The sequence below is a fragment of the Vanellus vanellus genome (assembly GCF_965231255.1).
Source record: "Vanellus vanellus genome assembly, chromosome: 4".
In the NCBI taxonomy this organism is placed as follows: domain Eukaryota; kingdom Metazoa; phylum Chordata; class Aves; order Charadriiformes; family Charadriidae; genus Vanellus; species Vanellus vanellus.
Genome location: NC_138909.1, coordinates 2,972,454 through 2,994,968, shown reverse-complemented (window position 1 = coordinate 2,994,968; position 22,515 = coordinate 2,972,454). Strand labels below are relative to the sequence as shown.

The following is a 22,515-nucleotide window of genomic DNA, read 5'->3' as shown; positions in this document are numbered from 1 at the left end:
GGCAATATTTTGGGGTTTTATTGCTGGGCTTGTCTCCCAGCAATCTCTTTCCCGGAAATATTTTGTAAGCTGCTTTTTCATTTAGGACTTTGTGTATGCCACCACCTACCTTTGTCTTTGCCTATTTTTCCCCGTGATGGATTTTCCAAAATACGTTCAAACCCACGTGTGTCTCCACACGTAGTATTTTCAGTCTGATATGGTTAATACACAGATACCTAATTGTATCGTTTTATCAGTTCGGATAAGAATGAGGTAGCGCGTTCAGTTGTATTTCTTCTGTGATATCATCCTGACGTTATTTACAAAAGCTAAAACTACATCACCAGTATCTCAGGTTCTAAGCACTTCCACTTGTCTCTGCTAACAGAGAGATTTTTCTAAGATTCGCTGCAAAAGCTGGAAGTATGGCATGGTGCAGTATCTTTTGTAGATAATAATGGCCACACCCATAAATATATTCCAGCAAATGTCTTCATTCTAAGTCTAGGATTTTTCAATACATCTGAGACAACATTTTGCAAGAGAAGAAACGTTAAGTGTGGTCTTTCCCTATTTTCAGCCACTCGGCCAAAAGAGCAGCGGAATGAACAAGCACAATATTTAATACCAAAATTTTGAGCAAAGAGTTCTTGCTAACATCAGCATAAATACTCATTCTTGCCACACAGGGGAAAATTACTGACTTCCTTTTGTCACCTGATGGTACAAAATGAGTTATCTGTTGTGACCATTAAGTTTGGGGACCATTTCAGTGAAAAATGGGTATATTGTAAGTTATCACAGAAGCCAAATCATACTGGAATGTCTCTGTTCTTTTAAGACCGTGTTTACAGTGTGAGGACTGCCTTCTGTAAACAAGTTTCTAATGTCTAAGCATGTACACGCTTGTGTCTTCTCTTGCTTTGACGCACAAATACATCCGTATGTACATTTACAAACAAACGGCAAAAAGAAAGAGAAAACATTTTTGCCTACGTTGGCTTTTCCTCCCACGTCTAGCCTCGTTCCGCTAAATAGTTTTGAGTGGCAGAAGGACGTACGGCAAAATAACAGATGAAACGCCTGTATGTTTGCTCCACCAGGTGCGAGACACCACTCAAGAACCCTGTGGACGACTATCGTTCATGAAGGAGCCAAAATCTACCCGAGGCCTCGTCCATCAAGCCATATGTAATTTAAACATCACTTTACCCGTTTACACAAAGGTACTGTGAAATTATACTGCTCTACAGCCATCAGCGTTGTAATACAAACAAGAAACGAGTAGAAGGGGAAAATAGCGTTGAAGCTTTGTAGTCAGGTATTCTGGAGAAGAATAAATATCACTCAGGGGCTTTGAGTTTCTGGGGGTGGGTACTCTCTACGCCAGCGTTCAAAGACGTTCTCGGATCTTTTCTGAGAACCGGGAAGAGATGACAGAAGGGAGAGGAAAAGCCATTTTGCACCACAATAGCGCCCGTGGTTTCATTTGGCCTTGCACAAGACCTGCGCTGACCTTACTTCGTAGAGAAATCTTCTCCTGCTTCTGTTCAGGGGCGAGACAGATCTGGGACTCAATGAGTACCTCGAGGTTCTGATCAAACCTTTCAAGAGTCTCTGAATATGTCACACCGTGTAAACGGTCTTTCCTCAGAAAACATCGTTATAGCAGTTATTAATGTACCTGGGGAAGAAAAAGGTCCGCTATCAAGGGCAGAAAAAGGAGAGGAAAACTCTAGCATGAGTTAGTGTTTTATAAATAACCAGATTGAGACCAGTTGAATTCTCCTAAATCATGGGAGGGCCCTTAATTTCTGCTTGAGTGAGATCAGATATTACGAAGCACTCGGTCCTTAGAAAGGGTCGGTTTATTGCTATTCCGTGATAACTCGGGTTTGTTACTGGCCGTGTGAGATGAGAAGCTGCCTGACTTAGGAATGTGTTAGGCTGTTTGCCCAAAAGCTTGCCTTTTACTGTTCTTTTTTTTTTTCTCAAGCGTTTTTAGCATATAATATAATCTTTATTATAGCATTTTTGTCGAACTTGAAAATAACACACCTCGACATATTTTTCACTTCAAATGGGTAACGTTCTTAACTATCTTAAGTATTTATTCGTGCTAGCTTCTGGGTGCAAAAGCATGTGTATAGTTTAAGTTTTGGTACAAATAAGGATCTTAACACCCAGAAGCAACTTTTCTGTTTGTAGTTTGCCTGTCTCTGTAACCTTTTGTGTTTTAACCTGACAGTTTAGTTTTGCCGCTTTTTGACGTGAGACGTCAATTGCAGAAACGTACCGCATTTTCTTCTTTTCCGTTAAATGTCGTCAGAAGTTTGGTTTTTTTCCTACTCTCTTCTAAAAAAAATTTGCATTTTGCCTGCTCTGTTTTCCCCTTCTCTTTTTGCATGGCCTTTTTGGAACTGAAAGGAATCAGAATCAGATCAAGAACAAGAAGAAGAGGTAATGTTGCTATAACAGCATGTTGTTGCTTATGCGTCCTACTAAAATACAAGGCTTGGAAGATTAAATCTGTAGTGAATCGGGCGGATCAATCATTAGATCCGTGCTACAAAAACAATGAAGAGGAGTGCCCTTAAAGGGATCTTGCAGAAGGCGCACTTTTGGGATTTACTGGTTTTAACTTTCCCTATGTTAAAATTTAAGTTTTGCTGATGCAGACGCACTGATTTGGGGGGGTGTATAATAGTTCCTTTTGCTTTCAAAACAGTTCCTTAATAGTTTAAATTTTGGGGGGGTTGCTCAAGAACAAGCCATACAAGTGTATTTCTTTACACTATATTCTCTGTAGCACAAGAAAAGGGATTGGTTTTTCTGATTCTGAGCAGCATCCCACATTCCCAGCCCCGTTCTGGCAGTTATAGATGTTTCTTAAGGTCTGACCCCTACAGGAATGAGTAAGACTAGAACAGCATCCCTGCAGTTTGGTGATGTTCAGCTGTTGGAAACAATAAGAGTGGCGGCACTGTGACAATAGCCCGCTCCCCAAAGACCACGGACATCTTTTCCATGAACTGCCAAACAGAGTTCGGAGGTTTGGTTGCATGGATTGCAGTTCCCTGTTCTCATCACAGAAATATTTACTATTTCGGTGCTGAAACACAGGCACTGTCAAGTGAAGACGTGGCCAAAGTTTCTAAGCTAATTCCCGCTATATTCATTCAGCGAATAACGTTTCTTCTCAGGTGACCATTCAGTTGTGTACCAAAAGCATGAAAGTAATTCTTGTAGTCTCTCTAATGCTGTTTGTGCATTGCCAGTGAAGTCCCCAAAAGTTGTTTTTAACAAATCTATGCTCTGTAAAAGCAGTGTAAGGGATATTGGAAAACTATTTTTCCAAACATTGATGACTTCTTATGTTGTTATATAAGAAACTAAAGCTCAAAAAGACAAGCTCATGGATGGCTAAAACCACCTGCCATTTTAAATTACTGTTTTGTTTACTTTAAATTTTTTATAATTTTAATTTTATGTTAATAATATTAATTAGCATGCGGACAGAATTCCAGTCTGATTTGGAGGAACTTAAAGTAAGGGGAATTAAAGGATCCTAGGTTACCACGCAGGGTGATCTGTGCATCAGAGGAATTCATACTCTTTTGGATCTGTAATGCACGCTGCTAAGTGTGAAGATTAATAATCTGAGCCTAAATGATTGCAAGGCGGGTGTTGCCAGTGATTTAGTTGTATTCATTTCCAGTTTATGGAGAAGCAAGAATTAGGAACATCTTAACCGAGACAGTGTATTGCATTTATCTTTATAAAGACTACTTTTAAACAAGTAAAAACTTTGCCACGCTCGCTAAAAAAACTGTCTTGGGGGCTTTGACACGCACGGGACATTGTATCAACGGTACTGCATCGCTGATTTTCATTCCTACAGTCATCCTACCACCACAAGTTCGTATAGGAAATGAAATGTTTAGTGCTACTTCTAACTTTGCGTACGTTTGCATATCCACATTTACAGAGCAAAAATCTTTTTTTTTTGCTTGTGTGGACAAAGGATTGTGCTAGCACAACTGAAAAAAAAAGGCAAACTACAGGGTGACTTCAAAAATTGGTTTCTCGAATTTTCATAGTCCGACGTTGCATTTTTTTTAAAAAATGTTTTTTGGCAAGGGCTATGTTTTCTTTTGAGTAATGGTCACATTGTATGGCCTTTCCAATTTCTACCCAAATACGCTCCGAAAAATCAAAAAGATGGCCTCTGGGGGCCAACTGCTTCCGTTTAGAGGCATCAATGGTGTTTAGGGCCACCAAGTCCTAGCTCTGGGCTTAGGCAGTAGCAGGTCTGCAGTCCTTTCGGCACCTACTTTTCATCATCACGAAACACAGAGGCAAAAATGCAGAATGTCATCTCCGAATGAATATGTACGATGAAGCTATGTGTAAAGCGTACTGGTTGCCATCCAGATGGGACGTATGCCTTCAGGTGACCATAGCGGACATGTTTGCTTTAGACGGGAAGAAGTAAATTAAGAACAATGCAACAACATACTCGGTGATACAAAAGGCTGGGTCCTCTATGCTGCGAGTCACATTTAAAGAAAATACATTGCAACCTTTTGCATCTGCTGTTGACCATAACCAAAGCAAAGTAACCATTTTTCTGTTGTTAGAAACACTAAAGAAATTAAGCCATGCTTTTACCGTTACTGTAAATACATGCTTGGTTCATTTGAGCCAGTGAATCTGTGTGTCTCTATACATCTAGTGGATTTGATTCAACCAGTACTACTTCACTAGCGACTTCGTGTATACCAATTATATTCGAACTTTTAAATTTCCTCCTTTTTTCTCTTCCAGATTGATATGACTTCAGAAAAAAGTAAGATTTTCTTTTTTCTTTTAAATGTTATAATGCAGTTTGTATGAAAGACGGTTAAGAGTAAAGATAAGCATGAAAGAGAGCTAAGCTTTAACTGCTATTGCTAATAACATCAATACTTTAAAAACGTAATAGAAAAAAATTTAATACCAAAGCAGCTATCCAGTTAAATACATTTGAATGTATAAATTAACAAGTAATACAGTTTAAAACAGTTCGTCTAAGCACTTACTTTCCTTTGACATCCCTAGTGATCCCGCTATTGCTATTTTGCTTGTATGAATGCTCATCCCTCCATTTTTTTTTGTTTTGTCCATTTGTTGACACACATCGTTGCCTCATATTTGAGATAAATGACAGTATCACTTTTAATGAAAACGTAATTAGCGCTCCAGTATATATTTCATTAAACTCATGAACTACGACCGTGCAAAAAAGTGATACTGTCCAAAGTAATCAGGCTGTTTAACCCTTCTCCCTGCCCCTCGCCCCCGTCCTTTACTGTGGTGAAATATGACTTGGAAATAGGATAGGTACAGCATATATACCCTTGGGATATGCAGAATCGAGCCATTCGTATTGGAAACCGAGGGTGAGTGGCTCACAGCGCCCAAGATCTCCTCTAATGAAGATGCAAATCAAACATGTATTCGGTCTGAAGAGTATCTCTACCGAGAGCTGTTTTCAAACGCAGTGATTTCTTCAACCTCTTTAGGAAAAGAATGACTTCTCTCTAGTTTCCAGTTCAAAGTGCAACGTCTTGCCTTTTTTTCTACATTGCATTTTGAGGGTTATTTATTCTTGATGTACTACGTACATGTTTTAATTGGAAAGACAAGGGCAACGTGATCCTGAAGGTCAAATGGACGGTCATTCCCCTGTAACCTCCGTTGTCTAAAGCAGAAATGCTTCATATAGAGAACAAAAGACATCAGGGTGACAAAATAGATAACAACGTGGTGGGAAATAGTATTCACCATGATTAACAACACTATTAGTATTAGATTTTTGCTCTAATTCATTATTATTTACACCAGGACAACCAATTTCATGGAGGTGGAAAAGACACCCCATAGCATAGCCAGCAGAGTGGAGTTTCAGTTGCCTCGTGACTCACGGGAAATGGGAGGGGAATTCAACAGAGCAGTAAAACATACCGGTGAAAAGGGTCTTGATCGCTCCCCTTGCTACGTAATTATTTATTCAACGCAGTACACCCACCGTAAGGAAGGTGGCGGGGTGCAGGTTTGGTGAGGTTGCTCTGTTGTGATTGTCACAGACGCATCTACACTCAACGTAGCGCAGAGCTGGAGTTTTTGGTGACTCTTACGCTGGATGAATGAAAATACCAGTCGGGCAGCAATTTAGTTTTGCTGCTGCTTCTTTTGGCTTAATGGAGAATTAGTTTGAGAATTAGGTAGAACAGCTGCAAGCAGAAGAGTGAGAGAGAGAGACGCTGTTCCCAGGAATCGTTAAAAGTATAATTAGCAAACACGAAAGAGACCAACAAGTGCTTGCTTAAAGATGACTGAGATGGCTCACATCATGATAGCCAAATCGCTGGAAAATATACTTACAACCAAGCGACTTCTTTTCAGACAATTTACCCGGTTCCCTTATACTTCTGCTAATGGTCGTCTTTAGTTTAAATAACTTTTAATTGCAATGAAGTAATATACAAGTGACTGATTTTGTGGCCCCATAGTTGTACTGTTCAGTAAGAAGTAGGAGTCACATGTGCACGTCCTTGGTTTGGGAATAATTATTTACATAAAGGGAAACGGATCTATGAGACAACGCAGAAAATCGCACCCATGTCAAAATACTGCCGAATTCCCCGTCATGAATAGGTCCTAAAGGTCTCACCCAGAACCAGGATTAGAAATGGCGTTTCTGGAAATTGTGTTAGAGACATTACCGTATGGCCGTAGAGTCAGTTCCTTCCTGGGCTGCGGAAGAGTTAATACCAGCAAACAGCTCTCATAAGAAGAATCCAAACAATTGAGGGCAAGCCACGAACATGAGCCAGGCGAGCTTAGCAGCTAGAGGCACTTTGTTTCAAGATCCACTCTGCTGAATCCAAAACAATTTCCCGCTGAGAAAGGAAACAAGTGATAAAAATCAAACAACAAAACCTCCGGGACACTATCATAAAGGGAGAGGTTTTATCAGCGTCTTCCGTTTCAGCTGTTCTACTTCATCTAAAGTATTATTCTCAGAACCACACGTTTCAAAGTTACGTAGACAGAGCGGCCACCGAGACAGTTGTGCCACACTCACCTTCCTCGGCAGAACGAAGAGCTTTGAGATAGAAGCTAGAAACTCTTCAGTGCAGGTGTGAAGGAGGTCAACCGCGTCACATCCAAAACCCTGCAACCTGGCAGGGAGGAGTACTAATCTGGGCCGTTAATGGCTACACTGCCTATGCTGAAAGGTCCTTGTCCTGCGCTCTACCAGCTGCGTTTGCTGACAGCTGTTGACCGTTCCTGACGGCGTAGGAGTTCTCTTTATTCTTCTCTAGTAGTAATTCTGCCTCTGCTTCCTCACGCTGCTAATTAGCTAGGCCACAGAGGAACCCAGCAACCGCGCTGCTGGGATAGTACTCCTGGTTTTCTTCCCACTGGAGCTTCTTTGCTTCAGGCTAACTAACTTGACTTTGGCCAATGAGAGAGTCATCCATTTGACATTTTATGAAAATGCGTATTGCAGAGCTACAGCGTCACGAGATGGCGTGTCAGTATGCACTGGATCGTTCCCACTCAAAACAGCAGCACCAAGTTTTCGGCACCGAAATCAGCCCCAGCAGTCTGGTTAGAATTAATGCACAGCACAAACATTTGGCATTCGTTACGCACACGAGACTAGTGTAGCAAAATGGATATTTTTTTAACCAAGAAATTCAGATAATCGTGTATTGTTTAGGTTCTCCGTATTTGCATTACTACTTTGACTTTTAGGCTGGGGTGCGGAGACGTGTCAAGTTTTACGTGGTGTGCTACTTCTAAATGAAAAATGTACAATTATCATTTCTAAGCATTGCGTTCTGTTCATGACTTGCTTCAGCCGTTCAATGTTTCGCTCTGTTCAAGATACATTTTCTAGTAGTCCTTCCTGAAATTAACAATGCCCAGCAGGCAGTTACGGCATAATGGGAATTACCGACATCCAACTTGCTGTATGTTGATTGCACAGATCAGACAAATATTTCACCACAGTATGTTTTACCATATTTTCATGTATCTTTAATTTATACGACTAATTTTTAGAGCTGTTGTTTTTTAACTGAAGCTCCATACCCAGCAGCATTTCAACACCTTTGCTTTGCATGGAAATAACTTGCCTTACATGAATTGTACGTATGTGTCTAGTGTGACTGTCTCTGATTTTTGGTTGCCATACATTACATTTTTTAAAACTTTGAAATCACTTCTAAGTTGATTCACAGTTTTTTCTTATTATCTCTCCTTTTCTTCTCTGTCTTCTCTTTCCTCAGTCAATTCATTAGTTGTCAATGAGGATGTTCCAAGGAAAGGACCATGCCTCTTAAAACAAAAGAATGTTTGTTTCATTGTTTAGGTGTGAAATCCCCTTAGATGAAATGCCGGTTTGCAGCTGATTCAGATCTCTACATATTGGATCATATTTTAGATTACCGCAGAATTACTTTTAACTTTTTATTTTGGTCATTAAGAAAAAAAAAAAAAAATGTTAACCCAATGTTATTCTGACAGTTTGCTAACACTGGCTTTCTCTTAGAGGAAATCGACTTTCAATCAGTTCTAATGCTTTCCCCCTTTTTTCTTGTTTATTTTTATTTGAACATTGATCTGTAACATCTGAACAATCTTGAGATGCCTATCTTTGTGTAACTTCACTGTGTTTCTTCTGTTTTTAATTTTAAATTTTGTTGTTGTTGTTTTGGGTTTGTTTTTTTTTTAGTGGTGTCCTGATTTGGTTTGTTACAGCTTCGATAGCGTATGTGTGGTTGTGCTATATTGATAAAGTCAAGCAAGTTATTTCCTGCCATTTTCCTTTTCAGTTCCCCCCCCCCCCTTGTTAGCTTTGCTTTGCTCTTGTACCCTCAGATCTTGTGGATCCACCATTCCTGGCCCATTTTGTTGACCTTCCTACCACTGCAACCAAAGACTGTCATTTTCAGCCCTGATTACATTTTCCAATCTCTATTTTTGATTTCCATTTTACTTTCAATGTTTTTCATTCGCATCAAAGATGACGAGACAGAGTCTACAGAAACTTCTATCCTGAAAAGCCATCTGGTTAATGAAGTCCCTGTACTAGCCAGTCCAGACCTGTTGTCTGAAGTTTCTGAGATGAAACAAGATTTGATCAAGATGACTGCCATCTTGACAACTGACCCTTCTGATAAATCAGGCTCCATTAAAGTGAAAGATCTTGAAAAACCCACTGAAGAAGAGCCAGGAGAGCCTTTTGAAATAGTTGAAAGAGTGAAAGAAGACTTAGAAAAAGTAAATGAAATTCTGAGAGGTGGATCCTATACCAGAGAAGGACATCTTGTGCAGAAGTCCCTTTCCAAACAAGAACTCGTAGAAGAAGAATGGATCGTTGTCAGTGACGAAGAAATTGAAGAGGCCAGAAGAAACGCTCCTTTAGAAGTCACTGAACCTACCTGTGTAGAAGTCAGGGTAGACAAAGGGACAACAAAAACGGAGGAGCCAGACATGACAGGAATGGTAGATTACCTCACAGAGGATTTAAAAACATATGTTTCGCTTCATGAGGTACAGCCACAAGCCTTACAAGAAGACTTAGTAGAAGAGCGATTTGAAGCCGTAGTAATAAGCAGGGATTCCGAAAAAGGACAAGAACCCCCAACAACGGAAACACCAAGTCCACAGGAGCAACACAAGCCAGCCTTAGAAATTAAAAAGCCAGTTAGGACAAAATTAAGAGACAAGCAAAAGCAAAAGGAAGGTAAGGCGCACAGCAGCGAAGAACGACCCGGACTAACGAAGGTCACTCCAGTTGAATCACGGGGTGAGGAACCCGGCCTAACACTGACAGCTGCTCCTGAGGCTAAAGCTGTGTCCCCCGTTATAGAGGAAACTCCTATTGGCTCAATAAAAGATAAAGTTAAAGCTCTGCAGAAACGAGTGGAAGATGAGCAAAAAATACGGTCAAAACTACCTGTCAGAATTCAAACAAGAGAAGGCACTGCTGAAAAGGCTTCTAAAAAACCCGTACAAGTCAAAAAAACGGTAGCGCACAAAGCACAGCCCCCTGTTTCACCTTCTTCTAAGACGGAAAGGCTTGAAGAGACCATGTCGGTTCGTGAACTGATGAAAGCCTTCCAGTCAGGTCAAGACCCATCCAAGAATATATCCGGACTGTTTGAGCACAAATCTGTCAAACAGAAGCAGCAGCTCCCTGAGAAGGAAACACCCCGGAGAAAAACGATGTCTTCGCAAAGTGAAACGAGGCGAGTATCGAGCCACAAGACAGAGAGACAGAAGGACAAACAGAGCACAACAGGAAAAGCAGAGAAAGAGCCACAATCAAAAAAGGGAAAAATCCAGGTTTCTACTGTCGAAATTACCAAGAAGGCTGTAGGTAAAGACCAGGTAAAAGAGCAGAGCAGCAAAAAACCAGCTGAACCCCTCCCTCCGGTATTTGATGAGGAAAGTGCCAAAGGTACAGCGGTTGTGAAGGGCAGGACTTCTGATGACCAAGGAGATACTGACTTTCAGATCAGTCCTGACAGAAAAACCTCAACAGATTTTTCTGACGTCATTAAAGAAGAACTGGAGGATAACGACAAATATCAACAGTTCCGACACCTTTCAGTGACGGAGGAGGGAGAGCTTAACTTGGAGCAGGTCCTGACCAGTCCTTTCAGTGTTGCTTTTCCCACAGAGTATGTGAAAGATGGATTCCTTCCTGCTCTTTCTCTGCAAAGTGCTGCTTTTGATGGGAGCTCAGAGAGCCTTAAGCACGAAGGTGTGGCTGATTCTCCGGGTAGTCTGCTTGACGGAACCCCTCAGATCAGCTCTGAGGAAAGTTATAAGCACGAGGGTCTGGCAGAGACTCCAGAAACAAGCCCTGAAAGCCTTTCATTCTCACCAAAGAAAACCGACGGGCAAAATGAAGAAGCCAAAGGAGCAGCTAGAGCACACACAACAGCAGAAACATGTTCTCCAAAGGAACATTCTCCAAAGGAAGATGAAAAAGGTATTACTGAAAGGCAGCTAGATGCTGTTACTGAGACTAGTAAGTCTCGTTCTGACCATGTATCAGAAGAGCTTGTACCTACAGCCTCTGAAGAAGAGGCTGATAAACTTAAAGAAAGTAGCTCAGCTTCCATTATGAAAGATGTTAGCAAGGATAAAGAATCCAGAACCACTGCACACTTAACTAAGTCTTCTGAAACACATGACACTGCTTTAGAGCAAGAAAAAGATATAACCTCTGAACGCTGTGTTGCGGTTAGAAGTCCCCAGAAATTGGAACTGTCACTTGCTAGCCATGATAGTGAAAGCTTTAGCCCAGTTGCAGATGACTCTCTGGCTATAAGTCATAAAGACTCACTGGAAGCAAGCCCAGTACTAGAAGATAACTCATCACACAAAACGCCTGATTCTTTGGAGCCCAGTCCTATGAAAGAGTCTCCCTGCCGTGATTCCCTTGAAAGTAGCCCTGTAGAACAAACAGTGAAGGCTGGTATTTTGGGGCAGGGTCCTCTTCAGTCTGTCCTTAGCAAAGGAGAAACCTGCCCAGAGCTGGCATCGGTGCGTTCCAGGATTCTCCGTGACCCTGAGGGAAGTGCTGATGATGACAGTCTAGAGCAAACGTCCCTCATGGAGAGTTCAGGGAAAAGTCCCCTTTCACCGGAAACTCCTAGTTCTGAAGAAATTAGCTATGAAATCACACCTAAAACAGCAGACATACCCAAGTCGGCCGTCATCCCTGAAGTCAACGAAGAACCAGAGGATGATTGCGAAAGTGAACCAAAGAAGAGGTTCACCCCTGAAGAGGAGATGTTTAAAATGGTGACCAAAATCAAAATGTTTGATGAATTAGAACAGGAAGCAAAACAGAAGAGGGATTACAAAAAGGATTGCAAGCAAGACGAATCTTCAGGAGCTGCTGATTCAGAAGCTGCATGTGAAGCTGAAGAACCAGAGTCAAAAGATACACCTACAGTGGTGATGTCTGCAGCTGAATCTAGAAAAAGTTCTTCCTCTTCAGAAAGCGAGCCAGAATTGACTCAGCTGAAAAAAGAAGCCGACTCAGGCCTCTTAGCGGAGCCTGTGATCCGAGTGCAGCCACCCTCACCGTTACCATCCAGTGTTGGCTCCCGCTGTAGCCCCGACGAAGCAGGTTTTCAACCCATCGATTCGAAACAGGGCTCTATCGGGATAGGCGCAGTTAAAACAGAACAGGAGAAGCCAACAGCAGGTGACAAAGAGGAACCACTTACCCTTGGGGGCAGCTGTAAGGCTTCCACAAGAGAATCAGGCACTTGTCATTCTGACGGTTGTGCATCACCAGAAACCGATGCCTCAAAATGTGGCAGTAGAGATGGCAGTGAGACGGTTAGTCCCAGTGCCCCAGTCACACAGTGTGGGGGCACCCTGTGTCATTCCCTTGGTGACAGTTCTCAAAAAGAAGTTCGTGTTGACTCTTCGCTAACACTACAGCAACGTGAAAAAGATGTCGAAACCACTGCGGTGTTAACACGCGCAGATCTCGTTTCTACAGGAGCTGCGGCTGAGAAAATAGATGGTAGTTCTTGTGGACACAGTACCGCTGAGTACTCTGTACCACAAGATGGCAAACTGGCTGAAGATGATACCACTGCCCGTTCGGCTTTGGGAAGTGATTTGGGAAAAGCAGATACAGATTGTGAAACATCTCAGAGAGATACCCGTGCTGAGGAACCCTTACCAGAGTATTCATCCCTTACCACTGATAGAGTGGCACTTGAAAGTTGTGTAGCAGATGCTGCTGAGAGTAGTGCTCCTTATGTAGTAAGCCCCTATGAAAATGTGTCTTCTGAACATTTCTTTACTGACTCTGACAGTGAGGTAGGATCTGGTAGAGGTCTGCTATCTAGGGAAAAATATTCTATTGGAGAAGGAAAAGATCAGACTGGTGGAGCTTTACTTAGCAGAGACGCAGGTAGTGAGTATCACTCTTCAGAGGAAGTATATATGGAAATAGAGCCAAAACCAGAGGATGCATTTCAGAAAACGTCACGAGGGTCTTCGGCATCAGATTCCACAAAATTAGCTGAATCTGCCCTTGAGGATGTGACAGATGAAACAGACAACTTGATCAGTCGAGTTGTCATCACTAAAACTGATGTGGATTCTGACATGTGGAGTGAAATCCGCGAAGACGATGAAGCTTTTGAAGCTCGGGTGAAAGAAGAGGAACAAAAGATATTTGGGCTGATGGTAGACAGGCGATCGCAAGGCACCACACCTGATACGACGCCGGCCAGAACACCCACCGAAGAAGGAACACCACTCAGTGAACAAAATCCTTTTCTTTTTCAGGAGGGAAAGTTGTTTGAAATGACTAGAAGTGGAGCCATTGACATGACCAAAAGGAGCTACCCAGATGAAAGCTTTCACTTCTTCCAAGTGGGGCAGCAGCCTCAGGAAGAAGCTTCTGTATCTGAAGAAGTGAAAGAAGCAGCAGAGGTGGAATCTTCTAAGCTGAAGGGCTTACCAGATCCATTTTCCCCTTCAGAATCGGAGGACTCGGATATACAAGAAAAAGACAGGTTGACGTATGCACCCCCAGCATCTGAGTCTAGTGATAAATCAGAAGAAGTGACGGGTGAAGGTGTCAGCGCAGGCACCACAAAAGCAGATCTTAAATCCAGAATTCCAATTAAAATGGGCGTTTCAGCTTCCTCAAAATCACCAAAGAAAGAAACTGCTGCCTCTGAAGCTGAGCCCCTCTCCGGAATGGAGACTGACATGGTTGACAGCAGTCAGGTGCCTTGCCCTATCTCTCCTGAGCAGTCTGTAGGAGAAGATGAAGTAGATTTTTCCAAAGTCACTAGATCGGTTTGTTCTGAGCAGGGTGATGAGTCCCCGGACTCTTCACCAGAGGAACAGAGATCTGTGATTGAAATCCCTACTGCTCTAATGGAGAGAGTGCCTTCTTGTGAAAGCAAATCCAAAATTCCCGTAAGAACAGCCGCTGCTGCATCGCAGTCCTCGCAACAATCGGAACATGAGAGCCTTCCCGCAGACGACTTCCTAGACGGTTTGCAGTGTGAAGGAAAAGATGACCAAGCAAAACCAAAGTCTAAAATTCCCGTCAAAGCAGCTTTCCAAAAAGCTGAACAACAATATACGTACACAGACACGTCTGTCCGCAAGCTAGAGCCACCCAAAGCTCTTGACGTGACAAGCAAACTACCTATGAAACAAGACAACCGAAGTAAATCCGAATCTGATGCAAGTAGTCCCGTGGACCCAAAGACTAAACGTTCAGTAAAAGCTAGGAGTTACGCGGAGGCAGAAGCAGAGACCAGGGAGAGGGAGAGAGAGCTGAAGTTTGAGCTAGACTCAGATGAGGCGACAGCAGCAAGATCCAAGGCGTTCTCATCACGGTTGCCAGTTAAAAGCAGGAGCGCTACAGCCTCCCGCAGTGCTTTTAGTCCCACAAAAGAAAGTAAGGAACAGTTTTTTGACCTTTACAAAAACTCCATAGAATTCTTTGAAGAAATTAGCGATGAAGCTTCTAAATTAGTGGAAAGACTCACGCAGTCAGAGAGAGAACAAGAATTAGTTTCAGATGATGAAAGCAGTAGCGCCCTAGAAGTTTCAGTTATTGAAAATGTGCCATCCAGTGAGACCCAGCAGTCAGTTCCTGAAGACATCTTTGACACCAGACCCATTTGGGATGAGTCTGTAGAGACTCAGATTGAACGTATCCCTGATGAAAATGTCCATGACCATGCTGAAGGTATTTGCCAACGACTGGGATTCCCTGTGCGACGCATGTCATGAATTAAACTTTTTTGGTTTTTTGTTGCCTTTGGGGTGTGTGTGCGCGTGTGTGTATGTTTGTGTACACGTGGAATCTGTGTGCCCTTTTCTTTTAAGCTTTTGGTGGTTAGTTGTGTTTTTTGTTGGTTTTTTTTTTTCCCCTGAGCTGTGTTTGTGTTTTTGTGTTGTGTCTGTATTTTTCTTGTCTGTGAAACAATCTCAAGATTGCAAACCATGAACGCTTATGGGAAGTGTTACCTTAATAAACAATAGCACTTCTAAAAATACGTATTGTTTTGCCATTAAACTGATTGCTCAGGTCATGCACATTTTGGCTTTTGGCTTTCCCTGGCCCTATGCTTAACTGTTAATTTTTACTAATGATGACATATTTGGGCACTGCTTGAAACTTGAGACAGGCAAATTCATTTTCTTTTGAGCTGTTACACAAAGACATCTGCAGAAGTGTTAAACAATGAAGTTTTTCATGTTCCTTATTTTCTTTTGATGATCTGCGTCTCAAGAAAATTCTGTGTCACCAGTAACTTTAGTACAAGTTTTCCGGTGTTTGGTTTTCCTCTCACCTACTTGTGTGCTGCTGCTGAGTAGCCGTGGTGGAAAGCCATTAGCTAAAATGAAACATGCCCGTGTCGTTAACCCTTAGCAAGTGTCTGAATCTGAGATACCGCAATCCGTGTGTGCGCTCAGGGAAAATCAAAACTCAAATTCTGCCATCCTCGAGTTAGCTTTGGGGATGGGAGGAACAGTCAGTCTCACTGTTACTGAAGTAAATGGAGGCTGGCGAATGAACATCTGACTTTTTCCTTGCCTTCATTCGAAGTGTTTCGTATCGCTCCCTAGTTGAAAGGGTCAAAGACACTGAAATTAACAATATCTCAAATACAAACCGTAATGCGAAGTGCCATGTGGACTGTTGGAACAAAACTTTCACTACAACAGAAAGAACATAATTAGAAGCACCAGTCCAGATGAATTTTTCACCGTTGGCATTTACTAAGGAGGCATGGAAAATTATGGCTCTTGACTTAGTTAAAGTCTTCAATTTAATGATAGAATGACCTTTTAGAATAAACTGCTTGGCCAAAATAGGCACAGTAGGCACTTCAGTCCTTCTTTAGATTTTTCTCACGAAAGCCTGATTTTCAAATAGAAAATGTAGATAGTCCTGTAGTCCTGTGCTTTTTGAAAAATCAAGCTTTTTGTTGTTGTTTTTTGTTTTGGTTTGGTTTTTTTTTAACCTGGGGATTTACAGTCCTCACTTTAGTTACCCAGTTGTAGCAGCCACATTTAGATTACAGCAGTTAGTCAAAAAGAAAAAGCGCTTTCCCTTCTTGGGCTGTATCACCTACGAAAACGGTTTTTAACTTGTAAAAGGCAACTTGTGGCTCTCTTTGACCTTTAGATCAACAGGATGATCAGGAAAGGACAGAGGAAAGACTGGCCCACATTGCCGATCATCTTGGCTTCAGCTGGACAGGTAAAATGCATGTCGTCTACGCCAGAAAGAAAGGGGGGCAGCATTCCTCCCTTTTTTCATGTTTCTTTAGATGATTTCACGACTGTCTAAACATGTTTTATAGAAGTATTTCAGTAGCTCGACGTCTTCTGGTTACTAAGATTCCCGTAGTCCTATAGGTAAGGACTCGGATGCGCTTGCTGTGGCATCTCCGGAGGGAAAACTCCTAGGAGGAGAGGGTGGCAAAGAGCTGGCATACGTTACCTTACTCTTTCTTGCAAAATGCAACAACTCTAGCTAGAAGATATATGAATACGTGAATAAATGTCATCTGTGTGCTGGAACTCCTGAGCTGGAAGGCCTCTGTAGGGATAAATGACATCTTTTCTACAGAACTGTGCGGAGGAAAAAGGGATAAAAAGGGACCTATTTGTAACAATCACTTTAATATTATGGATTTAATAGAGCTGAGACCGTTAACAGTACTGGGGACGAGTGAAAGCGACACAGAACGAAATCCAGATGTCTATCACTGAAAATCAGCTCAAAAGCGTTTACCAAAAAAACCAGAGCTGCGCAGAAATCTGTATTGTGTCAAACCGTGCAATACAACAAAAAATTGCTGCAAAAATAATTTCAATTAGGTCTACACTTATTTGTATCTACCCCTAGAGCAATACCACGCTCCTGAAAACAAGGAAAGGCTCTAGGAGTTAAATAAGAGTTGTATACCAGAGGAACAAATGTTGACTCCTTGATAATGAAGTTTGTGCTCTATACTGGTTTTATAAGCGTCCTCAGAGTATACGCAAAATATCACTGATAATGTATCACTGATAAAGTATTGCTGATAAAGTGCTTATGTTCCTCACCTCTTCCTTTCCCGTCCTCTGTTTCAATGCATGGAGAAGACCAGGAGCATATGTCACTCATCCCAACGTGCATTATCTTGAAACCAGTAGGACTTGCGATGTAACAGATCAGGAATCTGCCGAACGTGCTATATAAATGAATAGACAGTTCTGAAAACAAAATTAGAAAAAATGAATGCTCATCCAAATAGACATCAATGTTTTATAGCATTATATATTCCTGTCTTACATTATGGTCAAGAGCGATTACAGTAAAGATTACCGTGTCAAATGTTACTTTGGGGGATATAATAGTGGTGGTTTTCTGTCCAACCTAATTTGACAACCTAGGATTTGAATCTAATGTGTAGTTACTGTATATTTGGTGAAGTCTGAAGTTGCACCAGTTTACGAGCCAGCCTGGAAATAAGGTTCTCTGGGGTTCGCGGTTAGCGTTCCCTCCACCCTGTTAGAACATGACACCCTCCAAAATCAAGTCCGTGCCACTATAGCGATAACGACAATGGAATAGAATATGAATCCTTTTTTTGGGGAAAGAAGCAGAAATCTGGGGACTGGGAATAACAGCAAGAATCTCACAAATTCTCCATGGCTTTAACTCATTCGATGACCTGTTTCAACAGTTGTGTCGTAGTTTGGTGATGGCAGAAAGCTGCTCCTGGTTCTGGGTACAATAAAGGTGTTACAGACCATTAAACCTTTTCTCTTTTCTGGACTGCAGTCTGAGCCTATGCTGCATCACAAAGACATCAGTTATTCTTAGTTTCGCATTTCCAGATTTGGGATTTCGACTGTAATTCATAGACATTTACTTTTCTTTAAGTGAAACGAGTCCAGGGGAGTAGGAGTATTATGCTTCAATCTGGCCCTACAAAATACCATTACTTAAAACGAATTCCTTTACTAGACTTTGATCAAATTTCTGAAATATTCAACATTTCAGAGGATAGAATCTGCTGAGCGTGGTGCTCTGCAGCTAGAGATATTTTTATCTGCTCGTGTGCTATTTCTGCAACTGCGCTCTGTTTGACGGCTTGTCACTGCTAAATTTGGTCAGTAGCGTTGTGCCTCTGCGAACTGGGAATGGTAGACAAGAGAAAGAAAAGCTCCCGCAGACCCATCGCTTCTAGGCATAACGCATTTCTGTCTTTGTCGCGAATTTACTGTTTAACAACGTCTCTAAATATAACACAAGGTACATAGAAGCAAAGAGAAATCGGTTTCAGAAAAGTTTATAATCCCCTTTGCTGCTGACGGCTGTAAAATAGATGTTGGATGGGGAGAAAGAAAAAGACATCTTCACAGAGACGGATTTCTTTTTCAGAGCTGGCGAGAGAACTGGATTTCACAGAAGAGCAAATCCACCAGATCCGAATTGAAAATCCTAATTCGCTTCAAGACCAGAGCCATGCACTCCTCAAATACTGGCTTGAAAGGGATGGGAAACATGCAACTGGTTCGTTTCCAGATATAGTACATATAATTGTCTCCCATTTGCTCGGTGAGGTGACAGATGTGTATTATAATCAACCAAAAAAGAAAATTTGGGTAAAATTTAGGCTATAGAAAGAATGACCGTAGATTGTACTTAATTTTTATTGTAAGCTTGTCTGTATAACATGGCGTATCAGAGGTTTCTCGGCGCAAATAGTTTAATCCTGTTTATTTGAGGGCAAGGCAGAACATCTTACAGCGAAGAAGTGGAAAAACAGAGGCCTCTTTTTCCTAGGCTGAAAAACGTTTGGGGAAACGAAACAAATTCGTTAGAGGAAAGAACAAAATGAGTAGTAATTTTTATAGGCAGCCCATCAGTTAAGTTTAGCTTTTACATAGCAATGCTTCTAAATGCGTCTGTATTTTATATGTGATGTAATATTGCTCAGTATCCTATATATGCCCTTCATACGGAAAATAGAAGGGAGAGAACGTGTGAAATTCTTAACTCAGCTACATGGTGTCGTTCTAATGCCACAGATACAAATCTTACCCAGTGTCTTACAAAAATCAACCGAATGGATATTGTTCACCTAATGGAGACCAGCGGCATAGACTCCATGCAGGTCCACGGCACTCGCACGTACGCAGAGATTGAGCAAACGATAGGACTGGACCACAGTGAAGGTAAACGCCTCCCGATCCAGACTGCCCAGGTTATCTCCTCTAAGCGGTAGCTTCTGTTCTGGAACGTTTGACTGGGATAATCCCGTTCACAGTATCCAGGGTATTGCAATTCTGCTGTGATGCTGTGGGATTTTCTAAATTTAAAAGTTCAGTAGATCAGATCAGTGGTTGTAAACTAAAGAAAGACCTCCACATTATGTGACATAAAATTCTCTTTTCTGGTAGCAATGCTTTTACATCCTTAACTTAGTATTGAACCAGTAGCTTGGTAAAGTATCAGACAGCTGCAAACGTCCCATCTTTAAGAGAATGGAGGAATAGAAGCTCGGTTGCTCTAATTAGCATTCTAATATTACAACCGATTAGTTTTAGAACGTTAACCTCCGTGTCCAGCTCAAACTCAGTACAAGCAGTTATGTTTTCCCCCAAGCTATTCTCCGGAGTTCAGCTGGGTTCCTAGTGAATGTGCCGAGTAAGGAAAATCAGAAGCCCAAGCCTGTGACTCGTAGCCTGTGGAACAGAATAAACGCACGTGTTATTTTACGTTTTTTTGCAGAATGAGAGCCCTTGCTTTGGGATTAGGGGCTGGGGGTGGGTGGATGTGTTCGTATTCTTGGAAGCACATAAACGATCTACTTCTTGCACCTAGTCCTGTATGAATTTCCTTGTCTATGGTTGTGCAGTTATTTTTTCCATAAGCAGATAAATAATGGAGGAGGGGGAAAAGTCGCTAAAACCTATGCTCATCTGCTGGAACAAAGCTGTTGTTAATCTTCTTCCATACTTTGAGGGTTTCGAGATTAATTACGCTAGGTAAAATTCTGGGTGAATTTTATTTTGCCTGGATTCACTATTTGGCAAGAGTAATGGTAATCTGGTGTTCCTTCAGCTACTTGGAGAGGTTACGTCCTCTCCCACTCAAGATGTCTAAAAATGTCAGGTAATGTATCCCATCCAGGGATTTTAAATGCACGTGGGGAAGGAAAAGGGCTTCCTGCATTCTCATAAGACTTGTAATGACATTTCTCGTCTCTCCGTTTTTTTTTGAAGGGTTTTCTGCACTGCCAGAAGAACTGTACAGTTCAAGACATAAGCAAGAAGAACAACACAGAATATCTAAGGACAGTGAGCCAACCGAACACCCTCCGATTGTCTCCGAGGAAGACGTGTCTGTCAGTTATTCTCCTTTTCAGGACAGTACTCCCAGGAGTGAGGCAGAAGCATCGATGGCTGAGCTCCTGAGACAAGCACATAAGGAACAAGTAGAAGCTGAATTCTCAGGGAAACCCCAAGATGTGCCAGAAAAACCATCTGCTTCACAGCATGAATATTTGTAAGTGTCAAAAGATCAGAATGAAACCGATGCGGAACGGATTATCTCTTCTCCGTGTAATAAGAAGATTTTACTCTTTTCTTTGAAATGTATGAACTCACTAGAATTTTCCTCCAATTGTGCGCACCAGTTCATTGGTTCCTACCGCAGGAAGCCCTAAGGGTTAGGCGAGAAAGTGAGTTTGTCGCTGTGAACACAAAGCAATACTCTAGTCTAGTACACATGAAAGAAAAGAGGGATAATGTCGAGGTGGTGGTTTTTTTTTTGCCAACTGGGTATATTTTTCATATGTTGGATGGCAAGTAATGTTAAGCTTAATGGAATTAACACTAATGGAATTAACTTCAAGACGGCTTTTTCAATTGAGGTTAAGATTTTGCAAGTTAATCATTACTTACAAAACTCATAACCACATATTAGGAATTAGATATTTTAAAATAAATGTCAGATGGCCGAAGGAACAGAAACGGGTTTTTATACAGACAAGACAAAAGTTCTTAAGGGGACAACACATGATAAAGTATAGATTTAGAAGACCTGCAGAGCAAAGCCTTGAATTCTGATTTGGGGCTGTCAGTGGGGTTGGTTTCATTTGGAAAGGAACTTGAAAAGGATCACGCTTCTTTCTTCCCACCATCCCGAATCAGTTTTGATATTCTGGCTTGTCCGGCCACACTGGGAATACTGTGTTCAGTTTTGGTCCCTGCTATGCAAAAAAGATGTGGACAGGCTGGAGAAGGTCCAGAGAAGGGCCACCAAGATGACCAAAGGACTGGGAAGCCCCCCGTATGAGGAAAGGCTGAGAGAACTGGGGAGACCTTATCACCGTGTTCCGATATTTACAGCGTGGCTACAAAGGAGATGGAGACTCCCTTTTTACAAAGGAGTCACACAGAAAAGATGAGGGGTGATGGGTACAAGTTACTCCCGGGGAGATTCCAGTTGGAGACAAGAGGAAAATTTTTTCCCAATGAGAAAAATTGGCCATTGGAATAAACTCCGCAGGGAATTGGTGGATTCCCCGATATTGGACTTTTTTAAGGTCTGGCTGGACAGGGTGCTGGGCCGTCTTGTCAATACCGTGGTTTTGGCGAGAAAGGTTGGACCAGATGATCCTTGAGGTCCCTTCCAACCTGGTGTTTCATCATTCTAGGATACACGAAAAGAGAAAAGTCAGCCTCAGAAGAAGATTCTAGGTGGTGAAGCGGGTAACATTTTCACAATTAGTGCAAATCAGAAGTAACTTTTTCAAGCTACCATCAGAGTTATAAGGTTACTTGATAAAACTCAGTTAGATGAGAGTTAGCTTCATATCTGAAGTCACTATTATTCGCCCATAGGCAACAGAAAAGTATTACATGTGCACATGCTTTAATACATGCTTTACCGTTATATATGTTAAATAGTAATGTATGTAATAATATGTTTAACTAACTTGCAGCAGCAATTAAATCATAGCAGGGTTCAACAGTGAAAATAACATTACAAACAAAAATAAGATTCTCTACTAAATTTCTCTACTCAATTTCTGTTTGGTAAGGCTGCAGAATTCTACATAAAAGTTGGTCTCTCCTCACCTGCAGCTGTATAGCTTGTAATTAATGCAGTAGTTGCTTCACATCCATCTGTAGTGATCCAGTCTCTCTCCCCAGAAAAATAATAGGTGATACGTAGATTTGTGAGGGCACAAGTGACAGCAAAGCTCACGCGAGTCCTTTACGAAGAGCGAGTTTTGCAGCATTGGGTGCAACGTTTGGACATCCACTTGGAGATTTTCTTGGGTCAGAAAGATGAGAGGGGTTCCTAGCCAGATTGCTCTGTAGTTATTGACAAGGAGTATCAGTTATTTCTAGACTTTGCTGGATGATAGATGACATAACAATATTTAATTGGTG

At 41.7% G+C, this 22,515-nt stretch overlaps 1 protein-coding gene across 1 annotated transcript in view; it reads left to right on the top strand.

Annotated features, from left to right (window-relative positions):
* ANK2 (ankyrin 2) overlaps window positions 1–22,515 on the top strand; it is a gene marked incomplete at its 5' end in the record, with an annotated part of 168,552 nt that overhangs the window by 133,323 nt on the left and 12,714 nt on the right. The window contains 7 exons of the mRNA XM_082482440.1: window positions 1,086–1,208; window positions 2,410–2,442; window positions 4,810–4,831; window positions 16,241–16,315; window positions 18,491–18,622; window positions 19,141–19,287; window positions 20,338–20,620. Of these exons, the coding sequence (XP_082338566.1) occupies window positions 1,086–1,208; window positions 2,410–2,442; window positions 4,810–4,831; window positions 16,241–16,315; window positions 18,491–18,622; window positions 19,141–19,287; window positions 20,338–20,620 (815 nt within the window). The remainder of the gene's footprint in view (window positions 1–1,085; window positions 1,209–2,409; window positions 2,443–4,809; window positions 4,832–16,240; window positions 16,316–18,490; window positions 18,623–19,140; window positions 19,288–20,337; window positions 20,621–22,515) is intronic.